Source organism: Cinclus cinclus, chromosome 10, assembly GCF_963662255.1.
Source record: "Cinclus cinclus chromosome 10, bCinCin1.1, whole genome shotgun sequence".
In the NCBI taxonomy this organism is placed as follows: Eukaryota; Metazoa; Chordata; class Aves; order Passeriformes; family Cinclidae; genus Cinclus; species Cinclus cinclus.
This window is the reverse complement of record NC_085055.1, coordinates 16,842,667-16,869,786: the sequence shown is the minus strand read 5'-3', so window position 1 is coordinate 16,869,786 and position 27,120 is coordinate 16,842,667. Positions and strand designations below refer to the sequence as shown.

Genomic DNA, 27,120 nt, shown 5'->3' with positions numbered 1-27,120 from the left:
CTTTTGCTCTAAAGTTGATCAGTGCTGTCCAGCCATTTTCCAAAGAGGCAGGCACTGTATGGGACTCCAGGGGCTATATGTGTTGATTGCAGCCTCTTGCAGTTATTGAGCACATTTATTAAGGTAGCGTATTCTCTGAAGTGGCACTAATACCTGTAAGTAAAATTGGTCCTAGTGTGCTGCCCAAGGAATACTAGGACTATAAAAATGTTTACAGTAATTAATGAAGCTTTTTGCACCTGCTGTTTGCATTTTAAATCCCTGTGTAATTATAGTATTCACAAGTGTACACTATTAGTAAATACAGTGAGACTGTAAAATACCACATACATGGGAGGTTCAAGGGGTTTGACTCAGAAAATGCTTGCTGCATGTACAGATGCCCTTTGGAGTTAGTGCTATAAGAGTAGGTTCAAGGTTCTCAAATATCTGTGTGTCCCCAGCTACCCCCAAGAGCACCTCAAACTGAATTTGGTGTCACATGCATAAGCATGCAAGACTCAATGGTCACAGGAGTTCAGTAGCTACAGTTGCTCAATACTGCTGTGGGATTGGGCCTTTGTTAGGACAAAGAATAGATCTTGATAGATCCATTGATAGATCAAAGAACTTGATATATCTTTGATAGATCAAAGATTTAGATCTATTTAGTAAATGGTAAGGTTTTTGCATGAGTTTAGTAGTAAAAAAACATCAACAGCAGACCAGAATATGAAGTCTCTCCCCAGTTCATGAAGCAGAATACAGGCTTTTTATTTAATTCTTTTTGCAACAAGAATTATTTCATCCCCCTATTTAAAGAAATAAAGATCATAATACAAAGAGATTTAGCATGTCCTTAATTGTCAGCTCATTTCTAACCTCCAAAAAGAAAGGAAAAAATGAGGGGAAGAAATGCAGTATAGTCACAAAAGACAATGTGAAGCAGATCATGTATCTTGGGGAAAAATGGATGAAAGCTGCATTTTTTGAAACCCTGTTGAAGTTACCTTCAGCATAAAATTTCCTACTATATTTCAGGAATAAAAATTTCACTGAAGAAATCAATGACACTACTGCCATTCAGGTCACTAGGGTAAGATTTCTCTATTGTGCAGGTTTATTTGAATTTAATTCAACATATGCAGAAACAAGACATCACTAGAAGTCCAAAGTGGAATACATAAATAAAATAAAATAATAAAATAGCCATCTACTGGAGAAATGGCCCAGACTTTAACCATCAAAAAGCAGATACCATATGAGGAGCTCAGAGAAAGGGGAGTTAGAACTGTCTGTGCTGTTGGCATTGGTTTTAATCTTGTAGCCTTCACGCTGTAGAGAGAGTCTCAGGAAGGGGGTTTGATATCTGACCTTACTGTTTCTTTTTAATCAGCAAGGTTAGGAACTGGTCTAAAATGATGTCTACTGAAGAATCATAACATTCATAGCATCTGTTCAGCTCATTGTCAGCTTTCCAACATCCTCCTGTGCAGACAGTGTGCTGTTTATGGTGCACATATAGAATGGCTGAATGCATATTCCAGCCCAGCAGAGCTCTAGCCAGCTCCAGTGGCAGAGCTGTGTGAAATGGCATGCAGGCACATTGGGCTGCACTAAGACCTCCTTCACTGGTTTTACCCTGCAGGGATTAGTAGGAGATACTTATACCCATGCTTGAAAATGCTTAAAGATCACTTCAGTGACCCTCAACATCAGCCTTATGTTCATGTTCAGGCTTAGTTGATAGAAAAGGTCATTCTTGGAAGGCAGAAGAGGTAATAGGAGAAGACTCTTTGCATCTTCTGAGTCTTCATGATTTCAACAGTTGTGTTACCGTTGTACAGAAATAATTTTGATATGCAGACACAAGAGAAAAAGGGGAAATTATCAGTGTACTTTTAAGGTATTTAAAATCAGGCTAGTGCCTGAAACTAGCTGCTTGCTGCCATTGTCACTTCAAAAGTTCCCCTGATCAAAATGGGGAAAAAACATTCGAAGGCAGAAATATATTTCTCTACTCTTTTCATCCCTTGCATTTTCAGAGTCAGGGTTAAGGTCTGAAGGCCAAGAGTTGATTTCTAGAAACCTTAAGAGAATTTAAATTTATTTATTTATTTATAACCAATGCCAACCTACATCAGAATTTTACTTCTCCAGCTATGAAATAAATATTAGAAATATAACATTATATTAGGAAATAGGGAAAATATTTTTTGTAGCTGATTCCACAGGAACCCTGCCCCTAAAATCTGTGTGCAGACAGGATTGTAATTGCCTATTCAATAAGATCCTTTCTAGTTGTATTGTTGGCATGTTCTGAGGCTGATTCCGAGAAGCCACGCCATCCTTCTTCAGGGAAGGGAGGAATGCTGTAGCAGTGAATAAGCAAACGTGTCTTAGAGAGCCGAGTTCACTGCCAGGTCTGCCAGCAAGTCACTCAGTGACTCCTGCACCAACTCCCTGGCTGTGGGATGAGGGCCCCTCACGGGGCTGTGTGCCAGCAATGCCACTCAAGTTTGTAATGCTTCTGGACCTTAAAATAATCAGTATTTAAAATAAGATGGAACAGTCCTTTTCTTAAAATTTCTATTTTACTTATTTAGTAAGTGGTTAGTCCAGTCCTATCGAGTACAGACTTCAGAAAGAGTCATTCTCTTGAAATTCTATCTTGCCTTTAGTCTCTTGTACTATTTACTGATGTGTCTGTACACCAGAGCTCTTGCAACTCCCAGGAGTTCTGTTGATTTATATAAATCTGTTGGGGCCTTTCTGTAGAGTTTTTAGGCTGCCTGCCACAGACCCAGGAATGACCCAGGGGTCTAAGTTTGTCTGCTCCAAGGCCCAGCAAAAGGAGGTGCTGTAAACCCCAGTGTCTGCCATACCTCTGGAATACACATTCTTGGAGAATTCAAGGGTCTGTTCTGAAGATCCCAGCTTAGCTGAGCATTCTTGTCCATTCTTGAAGCTTACAAGATGTTGAGCAACAGATGGCCAGGGTTTATGGGCTCATATCGCATTAATAAGAAATACAAGAAAATATTTCACAATACTTCTTTCTAAATTCTGAGCCTGAAGAAAACTTTTAAGATTTTGTTTTGAAAAATGGAACAATAATTTTCACCTGAACTTCAGAATATTCTTCAGGTTAGGAACTTTATCTGGTAGTCATAATAGGAATTTTTTCTGGTAATCTGCTTTGGTGCAGCCTTATTTAAACTGTGAAAGGTACCTGTTGTCCTGTGATAGTAGCCTTCTCAGTTCAATTCAAACAAAGATTCAGGATGGCAGTGTTTATGCAAATGAAAATGTTTTTGGAATTTAAATAGTGTAATTGTATGGATCTGCATTGCCTGGAAGAAGAGACTCTTGGTTTTGTGTCCTCTTGTATCAAGTAATGTTGCTCTGTGTCCTGAATTACTTTGTTAATTATCCTTTAAATGGGAAAGTCTGAAAAATTGTCTCTTACGGAGATTTTAATTACAACTGATACAATCTTGCTGTCATAAACCATAAGCTATTTTCCTACTGATTAAAGTATTATGTGTTTTTCAACCCACAGGAAACATTGCTTTCCTTTGTTCATTGTCTCCTGCAAGATGATGAGTTCTAATCAGGAGGAGGTCACTTTGGGCGCTTTTCTCCAGTATATTGAAGATATGGGGATGAAGGCCTATGATGGCTTGGTTATACAGAATGCATCAGACATTGCTCGAGAGAATGATCGCATGAGGAATGAAACAAACCTGGCTTACTTGAAAGAAAAGAGTGAAAAACGCCGAAAACAAGAAGAAGCAATAAAACGGTAAATATTTTGATAAAAAAGATGAGTGGTCTGGCAGAGTGAATGAAAAGAAAAGGATTCAGATATGGTAAATATGTATAGAGCAATTGATTTCTAAGCAGCTTGCTGGCAAAAGCAGTACAGGCCATTGGCCTCTGTCAGGCCTCTAACATGTGGTTTACATTGTGTAGACATAGTTTGAGCATGTGTGGCATCTTGAGCAGGTGTGATTTGTAACAAAAAGTTTGAGTGTTTGGAGTAGGAGATATAAAACTAGTGACAAATGGGTTGTCGTCCTCTTAGTGCTTTTAGATGAACAGTTTGTGCAAAAATGTGTGTGAGCAAGACAGGGGCAGTCTCACAGGTCAAAAGAGACTCTTCTTGAGCTGATGTTTTAAATCTGGTAAATTTTCAAGGTTTTCTAACTGGTGTCTGAGGGGTTTTTTTTTAAAATAAGTGTCTATTATTTACATTTTCTTACGAGTTCTGTGATCTCTGAATTCAGTAACAATATTGCAATCACTTACAGGAAAATGGATCAAGCCCCTGATGGGCAGAATCCTATAGTGGCTCTTCTTGAACAATTCCATTGATTTTAATTGACAGTTAATGAGAAGAACACTTACATGACCTGGCCTCTTATGCCAATGGATATCAATGAAATCTATGCAGCCTCTTGGAGAGGAAAAGGAGGTTGAATGGAATAGATATAAATATTTATTACATACACATTTGCTGATACAAAAAAAAATGTTTTTTCTTGAGGTGAAGGTAAAATTCTGTAATACAGGTAAATCTTCCATCCAAATCCTTAACTTTTATATGTGAATGGATGGCTTGAGCATAAACTGATAGGAGGTCCTTTGAATTTTTTTCCCCCAGCATGAATCTTCTGTATTTCAGTTTAAGTGATTAAATTTTATGTTATGTCTTGGGTACTGTACATCCTGGTATAACAGACATGCTGTGCTGTGAACATTTGAGCAACGCCTCGGTAGTCTGATAATTTTGATAGAACATAAAAAGGAAAGGAGCAGCACACACAGTTTGAGAGAGGAGGGAGATGAAGGAATTTAAAGCAAAAATATGGTTACTTTTTGTTCCAGGAAGTGGAATTATTTGTATTGTCAGTAATTTCATTGGAGTGATAAGAATAATGTAAAATTAGGGTGAATACAGCTAATTTGGCTGTACTCTGGCTAAGATGCTTGCATGTACTTTATTATGTGTGACCATAAAGGTTATTAAATACCAGAACGGATTTTGTTATGAATAGGTTTCTTGGGACATGAGAGAGTAACTTGTGGACCTACCTGATTCTTTATAGTCCTCTAGCCAAGCTTCTCTACATTTGAATAGTAGTGACAGTATTTCCTACGCTGTGGTTGGTTTGTGTGGTTTGTTCATTGATCCTGGCAAAGCGATTTGATGAAGAGCTCTGGATAATACAGATGATTTAGGGCTGAGCCAAACCATGAAATTCTTGCCCACACTCAACTGTGATCAATGAGAACAGAGTATTTATCCTCAGTCACAGAGCCAGAAGACAGGAGGTGGAGGACCAGCAACACAGTGGGCTTATTAGAGGAACAGCATGTATCTGTATGTGGTTTGGAGATATCAACATTTCCTCAATACACTGCTCTTCTGTGGGAAACTGTGTTTGCAGTGATCCCCTCTGATCCCTCCCCACTTGGCTCTTCTCAATAACACTGGCGGGGGAACAATATCTGCCTGGGGAAACAAAAGTAGGAAAACACCTCAAGAAATCTTGAAAAACACTTTTTAAAAGTATTCTTTGCCTTCTCCCATGTATGGAGAGGTAGAAAAAAAGATACTTGAGCTCAACCTTTGGTTAGAAAAACTAAAAGCATTGGCAGATAAAGGACAAATACCTGATTTGACTGAAGGAACCATGATGACTGAAGTCAGGCTGACTACAATTGACTCGGCTCCCTCTAGTAACCTCCAGAGATTCATCCAAGACCATTTTGTCTATTGAAATGCAGCAGTCAGGAAGGGTAAAGTAGGATCATTGATTTCTTCTCTGTTTTGTACTATATTCTTTATGTCTTTACCTTATCTTGGTGGGTATTTATATTATCCTAATTCCTGAGAGCGTGGCCTAGATAGCAAGTGGTGCACATGTGCAGTGGCAACTGCCACTCGTCTGGAAACTCCCAATAGCTGAAAACCATCTCCTTAGCAACAAGGGACTCATCCCCTGTGATTAACTGCAGGTAGATTTTTGAGGAGGAGAGGGGGATCCCTCAAATATTCTTCTTTTGCATGTGAGAATCAAAATAAAGCAGCCAGAAGTCTTTGGCACCTGCAGAGAATTACCTGCTAGTCCGATTATTGAATTATTTAGAAGCTATTCAATTTCAGTGTTCAGATGGTCTCCATTAGAAGAAGGCTGTTTGTGTATATTAGCAACATAATAATGAGTAATATATTGTCTAATAAAGTGGTGATATTCACACACAACACTATTTAGAAGCAGCTGTTATTTACCTAAATCATCTCATAACTATGCTGAATGACTTAAGTTCATTGAAATGCATTAATCTGAGCAGTTTGGGAACAAGATGTGAAAAATGACCTTAAAAAAAGGTCTGCTGTACATTTTGCTTTCCAAAGGATACAATGGGCGATGTTTCTTCAGTAGCACTGATGTACCTTCAGTGTGATTGCTGTCTCATGGTGTCTGGTTCTGATTGGTTAATTGTGGGGAAAAATGTATGGATCCATTGTACATTGCGGGAGATAAACACAGCGCATTGGACTGGGAAAAAAAAGCAACTAGGTTTTGTCTAATCTTGCTGGGCTGAGTCAGCTGATCTGATCTGAATTTCTGACCTAATTTTAGTATGGTACTTAGCACTCGTGTGGAGAAAATAAGGTTAATGTGCTGATTAGTAGATGAGAGTAAGACACAATAAATACATATGTATATAGGAACTAATGTATAGATGTTTTTTTTCCATCCTTTATTCATCTGGTCTCATTACATGATCATTGTCTATTCAGGGAGCTGTGTCCAGATTAAGAGAAGGTACTGGCATATTGCCCACAGAGCCTATAAATTGCAAATAAAGTTATGGAGCAGTATAATTTTCACTGGTAATGCCATGAGATGTACATTTGCCATGATACAGTATCAGCTGTAGGCATCATTTCTTCCTACAGAAGGTGAACAGAAGGTGGATTTGCCTCAGCTATTGTGGGTGCCAGGAAAAAGGTGACTATTTGGAGTTTACGTAGGGATCTGTTAGAATTAGCAATTGCTTTCTGACTCATCCATAACTGAAATACACATATTATATAGTTCATTATTGTTGTTTTGTGTGGATACTTCACCAATGCTTTCCCTTTTTAGTTGCACAAATATAAAATCTTGGTAAGAAACAAATAATGAACTCTCCTGCACAGAAGGCTCAGACGTTGCATTAATCAGAGTTAAACTTTTAAGGAGTGCATGCTTTCAAAGGTCTGGCTTCTATTTTTTATGCATCATTCAAGTTACTGTTTCTGTCAGGGAAGTCTTCATTTTCACTTTTAACACTGTGAAGATGTGACTACTGTAATGTAAATGTAAAGCTGGAGGTGTCAGTGGGCATGAATTTCTGCCTGCCAAACCTGAACTTAGTCATCAAAATATTTACTTCTAATGGTTTCCCTTACTTGGAGCTCATTCCCAGGACCTAAATGGCTCCATGGAAAGCCTTGCTTGTGCTTGTATCCAGACAGATGCTGTCAAGAGGAGGAGCTTTTAGGAGCACTGCTGTGTGCTAAAGCTAGCAGAAATGGGCCAGCCAGCCAGTGGCAGAGTTAAGCTCTTGTAGTAAAGAAGGAATTGTACTGAACAGCTGTCAACATAACCTCTCCTTTCTTTGGCAAATCAAGTACTGAAGACTACCCCATCAGCAAAAGTAAGATCACATTTTTCACTTGTTTTCTTTTTTTTTTCTTTTTTTCTTTCTGTTTTTATTTTTTAATGATTGTGGAAGTAATTTAATTAAGGTATTATATTTCTGTAGTTTTCTGGAATTCCTATCCTTAGTTTCCCTCATGAACAAATTATGTGTCATTTAGCTAAAAGTCGTTATTAAGCGTGGGTGACAGCGAGAAAATACAAAAAGATTTCTATTATTGTGATTATTCACTGCCAAAAACTCCATTTAGCTGAGAAAATGTGTGTAATCTTAGAGTATATGGACATGCTGAAGAGTTTCTAGCAAAATATTTTTACCAGAATAAAAAATAGCCTAAAATAATGTCATTATGAAATTAATTTTTCTAATTATGTCTTGAAATCACAACAATACTTTAAGTGAAGGAATGTTTAAAGTACTATTTCTTTTTTTTTCCTGAACATCTGTCTGTAGTTGAAATTCTGTTTACTAAGCTGTGTGTTTCTAAATTTGCAGGAATAATTATGCTTGCTAGACTACATGCTTATAGCTTATAGCCTGACCTCAAAAAAATAGTGAAGGAAGTGCATTAAATATTATGGGTTATGGTGAGAGCCTCAGTTGAAATACCTGTAAACAAATTATTGAGGTATTATACATTACAAACTTGTTAACCCATAGTTATTGGCTCGGTATGTTGATGTAAGTTATGGAGGTTATTTTGCTTGTTTTTCTCTTGTTCTGGTTTGGTTTGTTTGTTTTGGGGATTTTCTGTTTGTTTTTGTTTTTAATTCAAATCTGAGTACACTTAGTGAATGTGATTTTTGGATAGGAGGTCAGTGGTACATGGTCCATTGATTAAAAGGTTAGTGCTATGAGGAATCCTAAGTGGGGCATTGCTGTTTTCTTTATCTTCCTCTTGGATATGTTGCATGCTCATTTCATCCTAGATTAAGTTATTGTTCTGATACCACTGTTATGGTGGAATGGCTGATTAGGTGTGATAGAGACGAATTTTTCTATGATTTCAAAACCATTTTTTTCATGAAAATATCCTGGGATGTGTTTTGTAATTGGTTCAATGTAGAAAGAGTAGCATTGATAGGCTTTTTTCATCAAGACTGAGTAAAATGGTAGTGCAGTCAGTGACCTCCAAATGTATTTTTGTTGCTTTTATAAGTAAACAGATGTTATGATCTAGCCAACAAATCCTCCCTTCCAAATGCTCATATCCATATGGCTGCCTGTATTATTGCCACACAAAATAAACAACAGACACAATGCAAACTATTTTATATTGCTGTTGCTGTTATTCTGAGAAGTTTTATTTTAGAACTGTTGTGTGATTAATGTTATTTAAAATTTACCATAGAGGCTGATATCCAGCCTCACAATCCAAAAGACCAAGGAGATAAAGCAGAAATCATTGTCAGTTTGCTACTTAAATCTTGGTGTTATTTTCAAAGACTCTCCCCTTTTAGGGCTTCTGCCTACAACTTTTACTTCCTCTCAGGGAGTTTCCCTTCATTGTTCCACAGATTGCTCAGACTTATACTGATCCACCAGGTAGGCAGGTGCATTTTTTTCTCTCAGGATTCATTTGCTCTATTTAAAAGCACAATTAGGGGTGTGGGGTCATAGAGAGCCCAGAAGTCTTCCAAAGGGGTTCCAGACCCCTGTTCTTATTAAAACCCAGTGGAAGTGTCTCGGTGCTGTTGGTATTCACAGGACTGCCTGACCACCTGTGTAAATGAGTGAGCTAGCCTTGCTCCCATTCCATCTGGGCGTGTGTTCCCATCCAAGCTCGAGGCTGGAGCCACCTGAACACACACTGAGTCATCCTGGAGGTGTCTTGTACCTCCAGGACACAGCCTTTGGCACACTACTGCTGAGAGATGCTGGGGGCTCTGTGGATCTTAATGGACAATTTGTAGTAATTTCTTCCCACTTCACTTCTATTTCCAGTCTCTTCTCTCACTATCTTTTGATTACTCTTCAACAACAGGATGTAGTTAAAATTATACTGCATTTCTTCTAACCCAAAATCCCTCTCAGCAAGAGAGATGCGCGTAGAGCTGTGGAAATAGAGCTATTTTGCATGATCGGGTAGAGTTCTGGTGGTGCTGTTATTTGCAGTCAAAGGTTTGCATTTGTTTGGAAGATGTCTTCAAATATGTTACAAAATTGCAAAGAGTAGAGTAGCATTTAATTTAAACTGTTGTTATGAACACTGGATAAAAAATAAGAAAGACTATTCTCAAGCATGCCCAGATAAAGTTTTTATAACTATTTTAGGTTGGACTTCATTAATAGAGAAACACATTCAGTAATAAGACACAATTCATATAAAAAATGAAAAGCATTGATCTGTTCTGGCTGAAGTTTTCCAGTAATCAAAAAGTGCTCCATGCTGAAGTTCATTGACCCCTGACAAATTTTGTAATTGCCTGTGACGCAAATTTAGAATTTGTGTTACAACCTGCAAAACAGATACTGGTACAAAAAATGTAGAAAGAAATCTCAAAACCTTTTTTAGCAAAATTGCAACTAGCCATGGTCCTAGATACTGGGAACACACAGCCCCAGTCTGAGAACCCAGCAGAACTGATGCTTTATGCCAGCATCAGAATAGTAAATCTTTCTGTACCTTCAGGAAAATCCATCATTTAACAATAACTCTTCATAAAGTTGAAGAAAAACAAATGTTTCCTTTGAGCAAAATAGCTCAGTTCATTGCTCTTTTCAGGCCCATGAATCGCAGCTGTATTTGGCTGGATTTAATATTAATAAAGATTGCTTTAAGCCCCATCCAGCTGGCAGGCATCTGTGCCCTTTGCATGTTCTCCTCAGCACCCTTCTGACAGGCTATGCATGCTTCTATTTATTTATTTATTTCTATTCTTTCACAGGGAAACACGGTCTAATACTTGATTATTTAATTGGGATGTTTCTTTTCTTAGCCTGAAGTAGACAGTCTGTTTTTGCATATGCCCCTGGAAGAAGAGAGTGTCACACCACTTCTGTAACAGAAGCATCAGGTGAAGGGCATCTTGTTGTCAAGTTATGCTGCATCGGTGGCTAAAATTTGTATGAAAAGAAGAATGTGTATGTGCACTGATTATATTTTTGTGTGATTGGATTAAAATAGGAGCAAGGAGAGTTTAGAGAAGAAATGGATTGCAGAGACATTATTAGCTGTGGGTTTTATAGTTAATTTGAGAATTCTTTTATTTTTCCTTCTGGCATTCTACTCTAATTTTAGTTGTAATCCTAAGCGAAGTCAGTTAAAATATATATAAAAATAAATAAATGTACAAAGCCCTCACCACAAAAAGCCCCCCATAAGACCAACCAATTAAAAAATGCCTTTGTGTGGTGTGTCCTGAGCACGGGGCCTACCTTCAGGAGTAGAGCCAGCAGGTGGGTCCAGCTCAGCCCTCGGGAAAGCCCTGCTGGGCTGGGGCAGGGGCTGCTGCCTCTGGTGAGCTGCCAGGAACTGCCAGGAACTCCCTGTGCTGATTCCTGGAGCTGCCAGGAACTTGGCAAGGAGCACAGGGAGCTGCTTGGTCCCACCCGAGGTGGGCATGTGTGGAATTGTTTTTCATTTCCCTTTTTATTGCACAGTACTCAAGGACCCCAAATGGAAATTAGGTTCCTCTGAAACACTAACCCAGTGCATGCAGAGCAAAGACAGCTCACAGCATGAGCTGAAATTGTACCTAACAGATGACTAAAGAGGCAGCTGAGGAGTTAGGGGTCTGCTCATTTCCTCTCTGATACTGGTGCAGCACAGAATAAACTGAAGTGTGTTCCCAGTGGTTGTGATGAATTCCATCCAGCTGTTCTCTCTGAAAGCTACAGAGGAGCAAACACTTCCAATGGACTCTGGCAGACGCTTCTGGAATGTGTTAGGATTGAGAAGACCAAAGCCAGCTAAAACCTACAGAGATATTCCTTCCAACAAGTGTGTTTCTTGACAAAATGGTAGCATTTTAAAAGATCAAAAAATGAGAGTAACTGCAGGATTTTCCATAAATTAATAAGATTTACCTGGGTTTAATCCATTTCTCTTTATGGTGGATTATACAGGGCGTATCTCACCAGTAGATCCTCTGTGAGCTGAGGGCACTTTAGTTATTAAGTTGAGATCACATGTTGGAGCCATTAAGTGAATTGCTTTGAACAGCCTTCCCCTGAATGCCAGGGCAAATGCCGTATTTCATACCCTTAGCTAATTTCATGCTGTAATTTAATTCCAGAAACATACTTTTAATTGAATCTTTAAAGACAAAAGGAAACTGCTGAGTCCTTTAGTACTGCAAGAAGAGATTGTTTAAAAATGTAGCCCATCTAGAGAATAATCTTCTATAATTAAACACAAAGTTTGTTTTGCTTCTCTCTGTGCAGCTATGGGGTAGCAAATTCCTGCTGTTTGCAGAATGCCCAGGGCTGAAAGAGAGGTATTGAGGAGTGTGAGAAGTTATTTATCATATGCTCAGTTTTGTGACTCTGACATGAGACAGTCCTGCAGCCATCCACAAAGGGAATGTCCGAATAAGTAAACCAAGAAGGCTAATTAAAAAATTATTCTGCTAACACCAAAACCACATTAGGAGGAGCATGACTGCTGAACTAATTTTTCTAATTTTTGGTGATGAGATGAATTCGAGTGAGATATTAACAATTTTATCATTAACAAAACTCAGTAGCGCAACAAAATCAGTTATTTTCATCCTGAGACTACATCCAATATTTTAGTGGTTAGATTTTGGTATTTGTCTTCGGTAGGCAGAGAGATTCAAGGTAGTTTCAGTAAAAATTCATATAATCTGTTATGCAGTTTTGCTGTGGCAGAAGCATCTTGATTGGATCAGTAATTATGTAGGTCTTCAATTTTTTGGACATCCGATTAAAAATAATAGAAATCAATGCTAAATGCTGCTCACTCTAATGCAGAGGAAATCCTGGAGCATCACTTTGTGCTTTAGTATTCTGATTCCTTTAGATCAGCAAGAGATTTGCAATGGAGATATTCCCTTTTATTGCTATTGGAGAAAAACCTATAGTATGTGCTGGAAGTGAGATGTGCAGGGGTGAAGTAAAAAGCATAAGGTTAAAAAAGAGAAGGATCTGAAATTAACTCAAGAGGCCCCAACAGAGTATCTTCTAATGAGGGCAAAAAACAAAGCCAGCATGATGATCTTTCTGTGCTGAGAGAGCTCTGCACTTCCATGTGCCCTGAGCTGGTAGCAGTTACAGGCTGGATGGTGCTGTAAGGTTTGAGACCAGTCCCTTATAAGTGATGGCCAGAGTTAGGAAGCCCATGTTGGCATATGGGGAGTCTATTTGGCTTTAATTAAAATTAAATTTTTATTTGGTTTTCCGGTAGGAAAGAAATACTAAGAGAATCAATTGTCTTTTTCAATTTGAGTTATCCCTTTTCAGGCACTTCTCCAAACATGGAGACAAAGGACTGACTTTTATTAAAAATTTCAATTACTTTGAGATCTGTCTGCTTTATATACTTGCTTAAAGACTTGGGCACTCACTTTTTATGGTTAGGCTCTGGTATGGCTATGGCTCTATGGCTCTGTGGCTCTGTGGTATGGCTAGAGTCCTTATAAATTACTGTGTAAAGTCTCTAAGATTACTTCAGGACTTGAATATCTTTTCTCTGAAATCAGTAGCACACTGGAATATCCCCTGTATGTGTATTAAACACTGAAGGCTGTGGTATGCCAGTGGTTTCCAAACATTTTATGTTAGATCCTGGCATCATAGTGAGGTTCCTGAAAGTGCAAGAATGTGCCTTGCTGGAATTGGCCTCAATCTGGTAAAACAGTCCTATGGCTGCCCCTGCAGAAACAGAATCCCCTCAATAAACCTGCCTTTGGGTTGCAAGTAGCTCCAGCTGCATTCCTTCACCAGTTAGGAATGGCAGCCCATATGATGCAGGTCTTCATTAGCCTGCTGTACTAGCAAGATGCTTAATTATGGTACCAGATGTTGGGACTCTGATGATAAACTGCTACTTCAGTGTGAAAGGAACACCTTTCACAGAAGTTTCCTGCATGGAATGTCAGCCTGTGGATTACCACATTAAGAAATGCAAAGAGTGATTTTTAGGGTTGATTTGACATAATTTTTGTTTCATTGGAACAGCCATCTCCTATTCTTCTCCCTTCCAGTTGTAAGGCATTAAAGGGATGAAGAAGAAATTCAATATTCTTGGTATTTAAATGGAAAAATATTCTGAAATTCATGTACTGCAGTTTATGCCAAAATGCAGCTACTATCAAAGACTGAACAGCTAGTGTTTGTTACCTGGCTATTGTTCTGAGATTAAAAGGTTTTCGAGCAGTTTATCATAAATAGCATTTCACAGATAATTTTAATTGTTTCAGTTTTACATCCTAACTGTTAAACAAAGTGAAGTGCAGATTTTTTATTTTTTTTTCACTGGGAAAATCATATTCATGCATTGCTAATCTGAATTTCACTGCCTCAGTGCTGAAGCAGATCGGGAGCTGCATATGTGCTTGCCATGGCAACCCCTGGCTCACATGACACCCGCTGGTTCAGCCAAAGAGCTCCATGGCTTATTGAGCACAGACCCACACACACCAGTGGCCATGTGACTGCTCCAGCCCCAGCAGCTCCTGAAAGGGAAATTGGCTTTGAGCATCAGAGCTTTCACCAGCATCATCTTGCCTGCGTTCCGTCTTCTCCTCTTAGATGCTGTTTTGAGCATTAAAAAAATATGGCTGAAGGTTTGAAAGTCTTTGCTCATAGCTTTTTTCTTCTGTCTTTCATTTGAAAGACATGAATGTGTGAAGATAAAGTAGTGGGGTTTTTAATTATGATTTTTAAAATTAGATATTAAGGAGCTCTTTGCAACTGAGTGAACTATACTGAATATATTGTTTTTCTGGAAACATTTTTTGCTCTCACCTCCTACATTCTACTATATTTCAGAAGAGTAAATGAGGACAGAGCAAAAAAAATCAAAAGCAACCATGGTCCATTCCATTATCAACAAAGCATTCCAAACCCACCTTTGCTCCTTTACATACTTCCCCTTAGACCTGATGATGATGATGACAAGGATCTCCGGCTCCTTACCCAGCAAATCATAGACTGATACAAGTTTTCCCTAACTTTGCTTGTTTAAAAGCAGTTATGTGTAGCATTTGATTTGGAAATCTGGCGGGCTGCAGTCTCACAGGAATGAGTGGTGGTGTGCAAGGAAGAGTTTAGTGGTGGAGCTGGAGTTAAGCAAGTGTCTGCACCTTCATGTGCATGAAGGGAACAGCAGCAGTGCAGTGCTGCCCTGATTCTTTTGCTACAGGGCAGGTGCAACATATGCTGCTGTCAGTGTCAGCTCTGCCACCCACTGGCACAGTTTGTACTTGGAAAGGAGCTCCTGATAAACTGATCTTTACTAAAATAATGGGAAGGAATCACTTTCCCCTTCTCTTTGCCTCTCCTCTGTCAGATGCCTGACTGGAGCAATGCGGTTTTTCTTTCTCATCTAGTTGGAACCTGAATTTTTTGTGTCAAGAACTTTGTGTGAGCCCAGCTACACCACTAGGTGTCTGAGTAAAATGGAGAACACTGTACAGCAACAAAATACTGTGAAATACTGCATTTGTCTTAATTAGTTATTGCCAGAACTCCCTGAAGTTATTTAGGCTCCTGTCTGTTTTGCAGATGTAAGTTATCAAGCCTTATAGAGAGACCAACTCTTAAGTTCATGTGCTGAAGTTAATTTTTGTGATTTATGGTGTTGCTTTTGAACTTGAAGAAAATCTATTTTCAGTGTCTAGTTCCAGGCTGTCAGATTTTCATCTTTATTTCCCAAGTAACCAGTCAAGGTGCAAATACTGATAATTAACCCTATTCAGTGAGAGACTGCTTGTTCAGTTTCAAATGAGTTTATTATTTGGTTATCATTTTGAGGAAGATCTATGGTAAGAGAACAATAATCTGCTTTGGGAATTAATTTAGAGAGGTACTTGTACCTAAATTGACCACTCAACAGAGAAGAAATATTATCTGTGTTATTAGGGACACAGTGGCAAAGTGTGTATCCATGCATCTCTGCCAGCAACTGTACACAGATTCTAATGCAAAAACAGCCTTTAAATAAGGAGACATGTAAGGGAATATGTGATAAAAACTCTTTTGGCAGAACAAGGTACTGTAGGTTACTGTTTTTATTGTATTTTATGACAATAGTTTCAGCATCTTTTATTTGTTATTAATAACTGTTCTGATATATTATTAAGAGGGAAAGGAAACTTGGAGATTATATCTTTCCAGGGAAGGTGCTGAACAAAGGCCCTCTCCACTCCACTAAAACCTAGTGAAGATTTTGACAACCGCTCCCAGCAGTCCGCTGCTGCTGTGTTGTGCTGTGTCTGCAGAAGGGGAGGAGTGGCAGCAATATTTCCTCTTTCATGAACTGTTTTTTTAGAATTCCTTCATGCCTACAAGTGGGATTGCATTTTCAGAAAATATTACCACAATCAATTCTTTTCCTGAGAAACAGGCCCAAACCTCTTTTCTGTTCTAAAATTTCAAATTTCACTAATTCAGTTAACTAATGAACTTTGCTGTCTAAAGGCTTGTGTTTAAACCACAGGTTTCTGTATTGTTTGTTTGTAGTTATGGCAGTGGAAAAGGCTATTTAGGCTTGTGACAAAATATTTTGACTGGCCTCTTCCTACTTAGTCATTTGTTTTCCTGAGAATATATTTATTGCAAATTGTCTTCCCAAGAGAATACAAACAAGGTGGTAGCTTTCACTAGCTGATCTTTGCTGCCATTAAACTGAATGCTGATCCAGGAGGTTCTGTACAAAGTGAGTGTGTCAGACTGGGTCTAAAATTTGTGGAAATAATGTCACTACAAGTACACATCAGAAAAAAAGCCCAATAACTTCATTGCAAGGCATTTAGTGTTGCTAAGAGACGGAATGTAATTATCTGCCAATTTGTTTACCATTCCCAAACACTTGGAAGGGGGAGAGCTGTGGGCTGCCCTGAATTCTAAGCTATGCACAAAATAAGCTGAATGCATTTTCTTGTCAAATGCAGTTTTAAGGGCATTTGGAAGTGACACAAGAGCTTTGACCTCTGGTTGCTTCCTAAATGTCTAATATTGGTTATTTTCATTTCCCTCTCACTCTCCAAATCTACATTATATGCATTTTAATTGATAATACCAAAAAAAACCAAAACAAAATCTGAAAAAATGAAGTGTATAGAAATATGCAGTTTTTCTAGTAATGTAATTAACAGCTGTGCTTGCTTGTAAAAGATACATTCTTTAAAAGTAGAGTGTTCAGTGTTCCTGTGCTATGATGCCATTATTAATGCATGCTGACGTTAATGTAAGGTTGACCAGCATGTGCTATTGACTCCTTTTATGTCTCTTTTTCTGAAATGTTTTGTGTTGGTTTGCATTTTGAGATAAATACTGCAATTAACTTTGGATGCAAACGTAGTTTACAACACAATGAAATTTTCATTTCTTGGTGTCACCATGGCTATTACCTAGGCAATATAAGATTTACACCATCCTAAACTATTAAATTTCTTGATTTTAAAGGCATGTATCTGGTAAATTAAATATGGGCAGAGAGAGAAACAGGGAGAAGCAGAGGTTTCATGCCTGTTTTTTTGAATGGTAACTTCTTCCTTTGCTCTTTCTTTAATGGAAATAAATATTAATTTTTAGCCATGGTGAAACTCTAGCTGTAAAACTGAAGAACTCCCCACAATACTAAATGAATAAGCAGTTCTCACCAGCCTAATAGCAAGCTCAATTCTGAGTCTATGTTCAATCAGTATCTCTGATAATGTAATGCTGAAGTATGTCCATACAGGTGCATTACTGTTTTGTGGGATGTTGCTCTGGGAAGGTTGGAATAGGTTGCCCTGGAGTGTGGTCTTTGGCCTCTGCACCTTACCCCAGGAAGGGCTGTGAATCTTTCTGTTCACTAAAATTCGTCGGGATGTATGAATGTAGGTGTTTTTACCAAGCTTTAGCGAAGCCAAACTGCAGGTCACTTCCCCAGAAAAATTGTCACATAACATCTTTATCTGGCAAGCCCTTCTTTGTAGAGGCTGGTAGTCTCTGCTTTCTGAGCCAGCTCTCTGGGGAAGCACAGCAGTTTTAGGGAGACAGCGTCGGCCCCTCAATGTCACTCTGGCTTATTCTCTGATCCTTGTGGCTGCAAAAGTAGTCTTAGTTTAGCTCTGATTAAATCCGTCTTTTAAAGCCTGCATGAGAAACAACCAGGCTTCAGGCACACTGGCCTGTGTCACAGGGCATTCTTTTAATATCCAGTGGAGGCAGTTCAACGGCAGAGGCCTGTATTGGGTAGCTAAAGGATTAAGTCTCAGTTTTCCTCCTGACACCTTCTGACTGCTCTGGAAGGCTGTCTCAGGCAGTGGGAGCTCAGCAGGGGCTTCCTGGCGGCTGCTTCTCTCCATGGGGTCCCAGTGATCCGCAGTTGGCTCCCAGGGACTGCCTGAAGAGAAGGGGATGGGTGAAGTCTGTGAAGTCTGTCCCTGGGTGATCTCTTGTGACTGCACTGACATCCCCAAGTGCTGGGTCTTGCTGCAGAAGCCCTTAATGTAAGGATATGCCTCGCCATGAGGGGGTTTGCTGCAAACTTTCTGGTTTGTTTTCGTTTGTTTTTGTGTGACAGCTTTTGTTCTACTTCACACTAAACGCATAGTCAGGAAACATAGGGTAAGATAAATTATATTCCTTTATACATTTCAACTTCTGGATGCCCAGTTGTTGAGATGGAAAATAATTGAACCAGTAAATTTTCCCCCCTCTTTGTACAGAATCTCATAACTTTTTTCTATTTTTTTTTTCTTTTAATTTTTCAGAATTACTCTGGGGTGTTCTTTGAGAGCAAGTGAAATGTAGTGACAGAAAAATAGAAAGGGAGGTTGGTTATTTCTAACCTTTTTTTTGTCCATTTCATGTAAATAAGTCAATGGAAAAAGCTTTTTCCAGTCTTTAATGGCAAGGCCATCAGAACTACATATTTATTGTAGACCTGCTATCATAAAATGCCTTGTAAATGACTGGGATGCACACTCTAGTGATGTTGTTGACACAAGGTGATGCTGTTTAGTGATTTTAGTTGATACCTACTTGCAAAAGAGACCTTAAGATTCAATTTAATGAAATATATGGCTGTTCGTATTTTTATTAATTAAAGAAATGTAAATAATTGTTCAGAGCATATAAAGAGTTAGTTTAGGCATATATGTGTTAACAACAGTAGTCCAGTTCCTGAGGTAAAGCATAGCAAGTATTGTTTTTTCTAGCATATCTCCTGCTGTACAGTCTCACCAAACCTCCAACTGCAAGGTCAATTTCATGAATAAATGGTGTATAGTTCAGCCTCTGTGTGAAAATAAACAACAGTTCACCATTATTTTTTTTGAGTCATTTTTTAGGAAGTCTTTTGTCATTCCATATGTTGGTTTATAACATGATCTCTTGCATTAAGACAGAATAAAATGCTTCTGCTTTTGGTGGAAAAAATCTGTCGGTATGCCTGCTGGCCTTTAGTATGCTTGACACATTTGTTGTGCTTTTTTGGTCCTTGATTGTGTCTGTTTGATTTCACAAAGTTGTACTAACCTGCCTCGGGGTTTCTATGGTGTGAGGTCAAATTCCACATGACCAACAGAGATGTTCACCTAAGCTCAAGCCTCAGTGCTCTCTGTCCGTGTCAGTCATTGTCCTGGATACGTTTTATGGGGCACAGCAACCAACAATTGCTCAGTACCTGGGTTTGCTGCTTATGCAGGGGCTGGTGTGCATATCAGTAGTGCTGTGGTGTCTCCTGGCCCCTGAGCCAGACAGGAGGGAGGCAAGAGACTGCCCAGGCTGGGGGACAGTGATCCAGGAGGTGACCTGGGTGGAAAGCTCTACAGCTGGGGTCTTCTGGCAGCTGCAAATCCCACCACAGCACAAACCCAGGGCACAAGGCAGAACTGCTTTTCTCAGTGTCACAGCCAAGCTTTACCCTGTGCTCCAGTAGAGAGCTGCTGCCACCTGGCATGGGCCCGAAGCTCCTGAGGAAAGGCATTTGTACAAATAAAAAAAAAAAACATACAGGAGCTTTCTTTCAATTCTTATTAACTCTCTTTAGAACAAACATTGAAGATGAGTTCAGGTGTCTGTTGGAGGCTACTAGGTTCTATTTAAACTAAATGAATATTCTTGGTACAAGAGACAGAGTTTTTGGGTGGTTGGAACACGGCTCTGACTACTTACAGTAATGTTTGTATAATGGATGTGCAATGGTCTTTACTAAATAAAGTAACATATAAAATATGATGGCTCTCAGCATATTAGCCTTTGAAACATTGGAGCTGCCACGTAAAAGGAAAGGAAGTTCAGATCTGCTTTTTAAAATAAAGAACTGGTACACCCATATTAGCATCTGGAGATCATTTGCTTTCCTCCTGTTGACAGAGGATGAAGTATAAGGGCAAATCTGTGATGGCTGCAATATTTTTTCTCTTCCTGTCTTAGTTTCTTGTTTGTTAAAAAAATTACCTCCCCTAGAAAGTTCTATCAGTCTATCTCCTGCTTTCTTATAACACCTAAAGAGAGTATTAGGCCCATGTGCATTCTAGCAGAAATACTGCATAATATTGATTTTCCCATTTCTAATCTAAACAGCCTGGCAAGAGCATGCTGAGAGTTAGAAGCTGCCTGCTTTGAAATCTACAGTTAGAGATCCCCACAATTTTCCCTGTTTACTGAGCAGAGCTCAGGAATGGTGGTATGAGGAAGATGAGATCAAAGCAATGCAAAGAAACACATAAGATAAATAGATAAATCATGCAAAAGTTTAAATATTCCAAGTGTTTAGAATTCTCCTGGTCTAATACCTCCAAATGCAGCAAATAATAATCCAGCATCTCTTGTCTTTGCCTTTTTGCTTTATAGATCATTGGGTAATAACTACATATACCATGAGAATTTTTTTTTTTAGCTTCACAGTTATGTTTTGCTCCTACAAAATAATTGTGAGGAATTGAAAAAGCATTATGTAGACTTTTAAAATTCTGTTTTGTAGGAAATTCTGCATTTTTTGAATTTTGCTTTCCAACTAAAACAAAAATTGGAGTTGTTTGGTTTTCTTTGTTCTTTTTTTTCCGTGAAATGAATTAAAAAGGCGAAGTCCCAATTTTTTCTTCTGATATGTAATTTTAAAATACTGAAATTAAAGGTCACTTCATGTTGAAACATCTACATGTTAAAAACTTCCAATTTGACCGCTAAATATGGGTTGAGTGGATATGCTCACTTTTAAGCTGTTTCTTGACCTAAAACGCTATCAAAAGTGGCACAGGCTGCAGATGGCCTGGCTTTCAGCAAAATCTTTCATCATCTTCTCACATAAGGTGAGATTCCAGAATAAATATGGTAAAATATAAGAGTGGGATGGAACAAAAAAGCAAAAAGCCAAAACCCAACCAAACCAACCAACCTACTGGAAACATTCAGCCTGCTTGCTTAAAATGCTCACCTGTGTCTTGTCCTGGTAAGGCTGGAAGCTCTAGATTCTTTGGATGTGTGTTCTGTCCTGTGGGTTTGCTGTGGTTTCTATGCTGGTGACAGTAAGAAAATGTGCCTGTGTGGGCTTGCAGTGAAGTGCATAAGGAGCAGTCTCGGGGCAGTAAAAGGGGGCTGAGTAAGGAGGCACAGACTGGGATCATCTGAAGGCCAGAGCAGTTGATCCATGTTTATTCCAATGTACTTTATGAACCATCAGTGGTTTAAGGTGCCACTTGTTCCAGAGTGCTTGTCAACGTGTGGGAAGAAATTCTCCATGACCAGAGGCAGTGAAGCAGAAATTGGAGAACACAGAGGCAGCAGAGGAATTGGAATTCTCAGTTGTTTTCTGACAAAACAAAAGGAACAGGATGCTCAGTTGTAATTGTGTGTTATCAGCAATTTGCAGTCCTACAATTCACTCTTTCTGTTTCTTGGTTTGGGAACGGGAAGCTATTTCTTCTGTGTCCTTCATAGCACATGGAAACCTTCTGTCAATTCTCAGGAAAAATAAAAAGGTGTAAGATTTCTAAGAAGATCTAAGATTAATCTTTCTTTAGCAAGCTATAGTGCTAGGCTGTGCATTAAGGAAGGCCTTTTAATTTCATTGAAAGAGCAAATTGAACTTTGTTTCATTTAAAACATTTAATTTTCATTCTTTGCCTTGGTTCCTGATCTAAGTCCAGGACTGTCAATATTACTGTTGTTATTTGCATACATGACTACATATTTTCCCCATTTTTAGTCATGTAGATCAATGCAGGAGAACAGATGTACACACAAAGAAAATGGAGGTGCTTGTTTGCTAAAGGAGCCTTTCCTAGACAGACTGGTTTTGGACAATCCCAGTGCTTCAGGAGACTTGTAGCCTGCAAAGTTTAGATGAAGTGATTGCTGTTGTTGGCAGTTTTATGTGTATATTGAGCTTTGCAGTTCTGGTGAGTGCAAGGTTTCACAGCACACAACAGTCATCTTTTGGTTTGTCAAGTTGGGGATCTTTTGGCTTTGCAAACCACAGCTGTGTCCACGAGCAGATGAGGCTCAGATTCAGCCATTTTCAGATTAAATTTTGCACTGTGTCAAAACTAAGTATCTCTACCAATATGACCCAGGTGTTAAAGCTGTAGCAGAAGGTGCCTGGAGGAGCAGGATTGACTGAATATTTACTGTATGGCTGTAAGCAACTTAGAATTTGCAAGGGGATACTGTGTCCATATGGTGCAGACCTGCCAAAGCTTTTGGTTTAAAAGTCTGCAGTAGCCTTAAGATAGCTGAGTTGAGTGGAACTTGTTTAGAAGGGTGAACACGAAATGACAGATTGAGAAAGAAATGCATTGCCTGCTATTTTTCTCTCCTTCTCTGTGAAGTCAGAGCATTGATCTATTTTCATTTTGAACTACAACAAATTTCAGGTTGTTTAATCAAAATTGATTCTTTGCCTCCTCAGTGGCATCTTCAATTTGCAAGAATTTTCAGTTTCTTCATTGTGTTTATGAGACTGCAAGATACAAAGATATCTAATCTTGCTGGTTTAATACTGTGCTTTTAAAACTTGGGATATTTATTAGAACCAGTCAAAGACCAGCAGATGTAATTTGATGAATAATTTGTTTGACAAGCAGTGGCAAAGTTCCTCAGATGATTCATAGTCTCTGATTGCTTCACCTAAAACTTTGTAGTTGCTTTGCTTTCACTCATTGCTGTGTCCTCATTTGTCTCTTTGCAATACTTTCTGCTGAAAGAGATGCAAATCACTTTCCCCAGTCTTTTTCATCTTTCTCTTTGTGTGTGCACAGGAAACAGTGGAATATCCTGAGCATTTTGAGCCTGTGGTGGATAAGGCTTTTACAGGATGCGCTCAGAGCCCAATCTGAGCCCACTCACCTGAACACAGAAGGGGAACAGGAGATACAGCTGGGCATTTTTAGAACAAATGTCTCATGATCTGGTAAAGCATTCAGAAGTAAATATAGGCTAATCCTAAAATTAGCCAGTTTTCTCCCACTGCAGTTTTAGAATCTCATTGCATACACAATTAAATACTTAATTTTCACCCTAAAGGAAGTAATTTTGGGAGTAGAGTTCTCAGCCTCTGAATTTTTTTTAAATTTTATTTTATTTTATTTTTATTTATCAAGTGCCTCAAAGCCACAGAAGGAGAAAGGTCTTCTCAACAAGGCAGTCTGTGACTGTTTTTCATAAAATGGGACTTCCACTTCTTGTAACAGCTGTGTTGGTATTCTTTTAAGGCCTATATGCCTATTCATGGAGGAAAATGTTAAGACAGTTTAGTCTTTATTGTCTTCCTTGGAGACTGATGCTTTTGATTTTTTTTTTTTTAATGGGAATCTGTGATGAGTCTGAGTCTGTGGTCAGGTCACACTATATGCACACTGGAAAAAAAAAGCCTGTGCGGTCAAAAACCCTTCCAGTTTTGTAATTATAAGGAAGGCTGGTATATCAGTTCTAATTGCCTCAAGTGAACCATTTCCTGGCCATGCTGATAACACATCCTATCTCAATAACCACGTCTCAGCCATGGTAGAATACCTGTTGAATTGGGATAGTAGTTACAAAGAAAAAGAGAATGAAAGCACCCACTGCTGCAGAAGATGATAGATTTTCTTCCACTTTGATTTCATGGTATTTGTCCAGATGAGAAATCAGAAATAGATTCCAACAGGATCTATTAGTAAATAGGTCTATAATCAGTATATTCTCCCACTTTCCCCAAGCTCACAATTTGTCCAGAAGCAGTGAAGGCTAATATAAATCTAGCTCAACTTCCTTTATTTACCAGAGTAACATTTGGGATAAACTTATTCCTGAACTGAATTTGCAATAAGCCACTGGGAAAATGCTACTTTTTTCCCCATCTCTGCATGGTTTATTTGTGAGCAGCATGTTGCATTTTAACATTATTAGGGTAAGAATGCTGATGTGGGGGGTCCTGATTCAGCTCCTGTTCATTATCCACGTGTATCCCGAGTAAATACTTCAGCGCTAGCTGCTTGCCGTGAGCCATCACGCTGCTGAAGCTGCGGCAAGCGAAACAAAAGGTCAAGAGCACCCCAGGTCTTTCGGCGCTGCTGCAGCAATCCTTCCTTACAATTGCATAAGCGAGCAGCAACTCCAGCGCAATCAGCGCCTTTCTCGCCCGGCACTGCGCGATCATTAGCGGCTTTCTACCGCGCGGAGCTGTTGCAGCCCAAGGGGGATGAAATCCCGCCTGAGTTGTTTCTCCGGCTGCTGCAGACAGCAGCTGCTTCCCGTCGCCGTCCTTTGAAGGTGCGACAGGCTGTGAAGGAGCAGCCCCGGCGCCGCTGACATCGCGTGCGACGCCGCAGCCTCCGCCTGCATCCCGGCGTGCGCTCGGCTCATCGGGGGCACCGCAGGATGGCGGCTGACAGCGCTGCTGCGTTAAACTCGCTGCTGCCTGCGCCTCGGAGAGGCTACCTGTAAAATCACCGCGCTTTTTGAGGGGATGTTCCCTCTTTCACGCTCGGCCAAGTTTCGTCTGACTCTGGGATGCTCGGAAAAAGAGGGCACGGAGAGGAGTTTCCTTCTGCCTCGTGACTGCCGTGACAGGGACAGAGATAAGCAGTGCCTGAGATCTGGAGGGATGCAGTGATAACGCCTCCATGTGCCTCTGGCACCAGGGAGGAATTGGGTCAAGAGCAGCAGCTTGCTGTTCTGATGTTCGTGAGCACGATGGAGATCCGGCTGCTTACTGCAGGTTTTTTTGAAAGCTTCTAAACTTTGGGTGCCATCAAAGAGAGCCGGCTGGCTAGACTTCAGGTCCAACCCAGTAGGACAATTTCTGTGTACCAATACTACCTCCCATGTGGAACATTTTTACATATACTGATGAATTACTTTCGGAGTCCTTGGTAAAACAGTCTATAGAGCAACACCTTCAGGAAAAGAGGCTATGCTATAAAATGTCAAATGTGAATTAATTTCCCAAGCGTTTTAAAACATTTCAAAATTAAATATTTTAAATTTCTGGTCGTGTTCATTCTCTTACTGGGGTGTTTCAGTTATTCTCTCTCTCCTAGACAAATCAAAAATAATGACTCCTTTTAAAGGCACTGTGATTGGCAGGACTAGTCCTAAAGTATTATGTGGTAGGTAATTTCCACCCATACTCTCTTTTCAGACTTAGGATTGATAGGATAGGTGCCAAGCTGTCACATTATATTCTTTGGTAATTAAAATATAGGATGGCATTAGTATTGGTTCTGGATAATTACTTGTTTTTTGAGCAAAGCTTTGACAGACAATATTATGGAAGGTCTCCAGAAATTTGCTTCTAAAAGCTCCTCTCATGCCACAGGAAACAAAGATTTTATTTTGCAGGTAGGGCTATTTGGAGACCAGTTGGTACCATTTAATGTAGGAGATGGTTGAATGATTTGTGGAAAATAAGGTTATCTGACAAATTCAGCCCATATTTCAGTTAATAAATAATTCATAAGCTAGTCCTGACTTCCACAATGCATTCATTATTCATAAAGGCTCACTGAATAATTTGTGCAAACAAATTTTAGCCTATAGACTACCCATGAGTTGTTTTGTGCTTGTTATTCTTTGTGTGTGAGCATGGTGTTTGGTTTTATTTTCATACTATACAAACTTTTAAGTTGGAGGCTAGTAGATAACATTGAACAGTTCCCAAAGTAAATGGAATTCTTTCCTGTGTGAGACAAAAAAATATTTATGCCATGCTTTGCCAGTGCTGACTTTAACAATAAAAGCATTGTTGGGGCTGGAGTTGTTCTTCAAGAAGAAAGTCACATAGATGTGGTTCAGTTTGGCTTAAAATTGTAAGTCCAAACACCAAGTGTCCAGTTCTGCATGGATTTTCTCAGGGAATGTTTTTATGCCTAACTGTACGTCTTTTCTTCCTCCTGTGTGTTTGTTTCTTTGTTTGTGCTCTTTGTTTGTTTTCTTTTTTTGTTTTCCCCCTGCAACAGAATTTTTGCATGTGCTTCTCTGTTGCTTTTGTTCTTGTGAAAATTGCAATTAACCTGATTTCTGGGGGAGGTGGATATTGAGGAAGCAAGAAAGGACAAGGAGTAGGAGATGGTAGCAGGAATATAAATAACAGTAAAAAAGATCTCCTGGAAATTATATATATATATATGTATCAAAAGTCTCCAATAAGAGGGCTTGAGCTGATTTAAATAAATTCTCAGCTCCTCGTAAGTCAGATGAGAGCTTAAAGAGGGGTGTCCTGTTGTCCAGAGGAAGAAAGATGGATAGACTTGTTTGAATTCCTCTGCCATAAGCAGCACTTTAGAGGACTAAAAGTTACCAAAGTAGGGCTTTGGAGAGAAGGATCTTCTTTTCTCTCTGCAGTTGTTAGAAAATGAAACCTGAGGAAAGTCACTAAACATGTATCCCTTTGCTTGCCCCCCTGCTTTGCCTGCTTCTTATCTTCAGACTATGAACTCCTTGCAGAAATGATCATGTCTCATTGTGGTTGTGCCCACAATGGGACCATGGAGGTGTGTGAGGGATGCTGGAGGCAGCAGCACTGGAGTGTTCTGCCTACAGACACTTCCCTCAGCCTCAGTGGGAGCCATGGGGTGTATTCTCTGTACCTCCTGAGTAAGGCTGCTTGGTTCTCTTCATCATCTTAAGCTTAATGCTCCTAGATCAGAGATCCTTGATAATTTTAGAATTCTCAGACTGATTTTCTTCCTTTATATCTCGTCATACTTTTTTTAGTAATGGAAAGATCTCTAAATATAAAATGGAGGCAGCATTCTTTAATTGCAGAGTATGAGTCAAACTAAAGTTCAGAAGCCATATAATTCCATTACCTGTAGGGAAACA

General features: G+C 39.3%; 1 protein-coding gene across 1 annotated transcript in view; it reads left to right on the top strand.

Moving 5' to 3' along the window:
• Window positions 1-3,569: 3,569 nt before the first annotated feature.
• The window catches only part of NYAP2 (neuronal tyrosine-phosphorylated phosphoinositide-3-kinase adaptor 2), a 124,989-nt gene continuing 101,438 nt past the window's right edge, over window positions 3,570-27,120 (top strand). Inside the window, exon 1 of the mRNA XM_062499459.1 lies at window positions 3,570-3,784. Coding sequence (XP_062355443.1) covers window positions 3,579-3,784 — 206 coding nt within the window. The 5' untranslated portion in view covers window positions 3,570-3,578. The remainder of the gene's footprint in view (window positions 3,785-27,120) is intronic.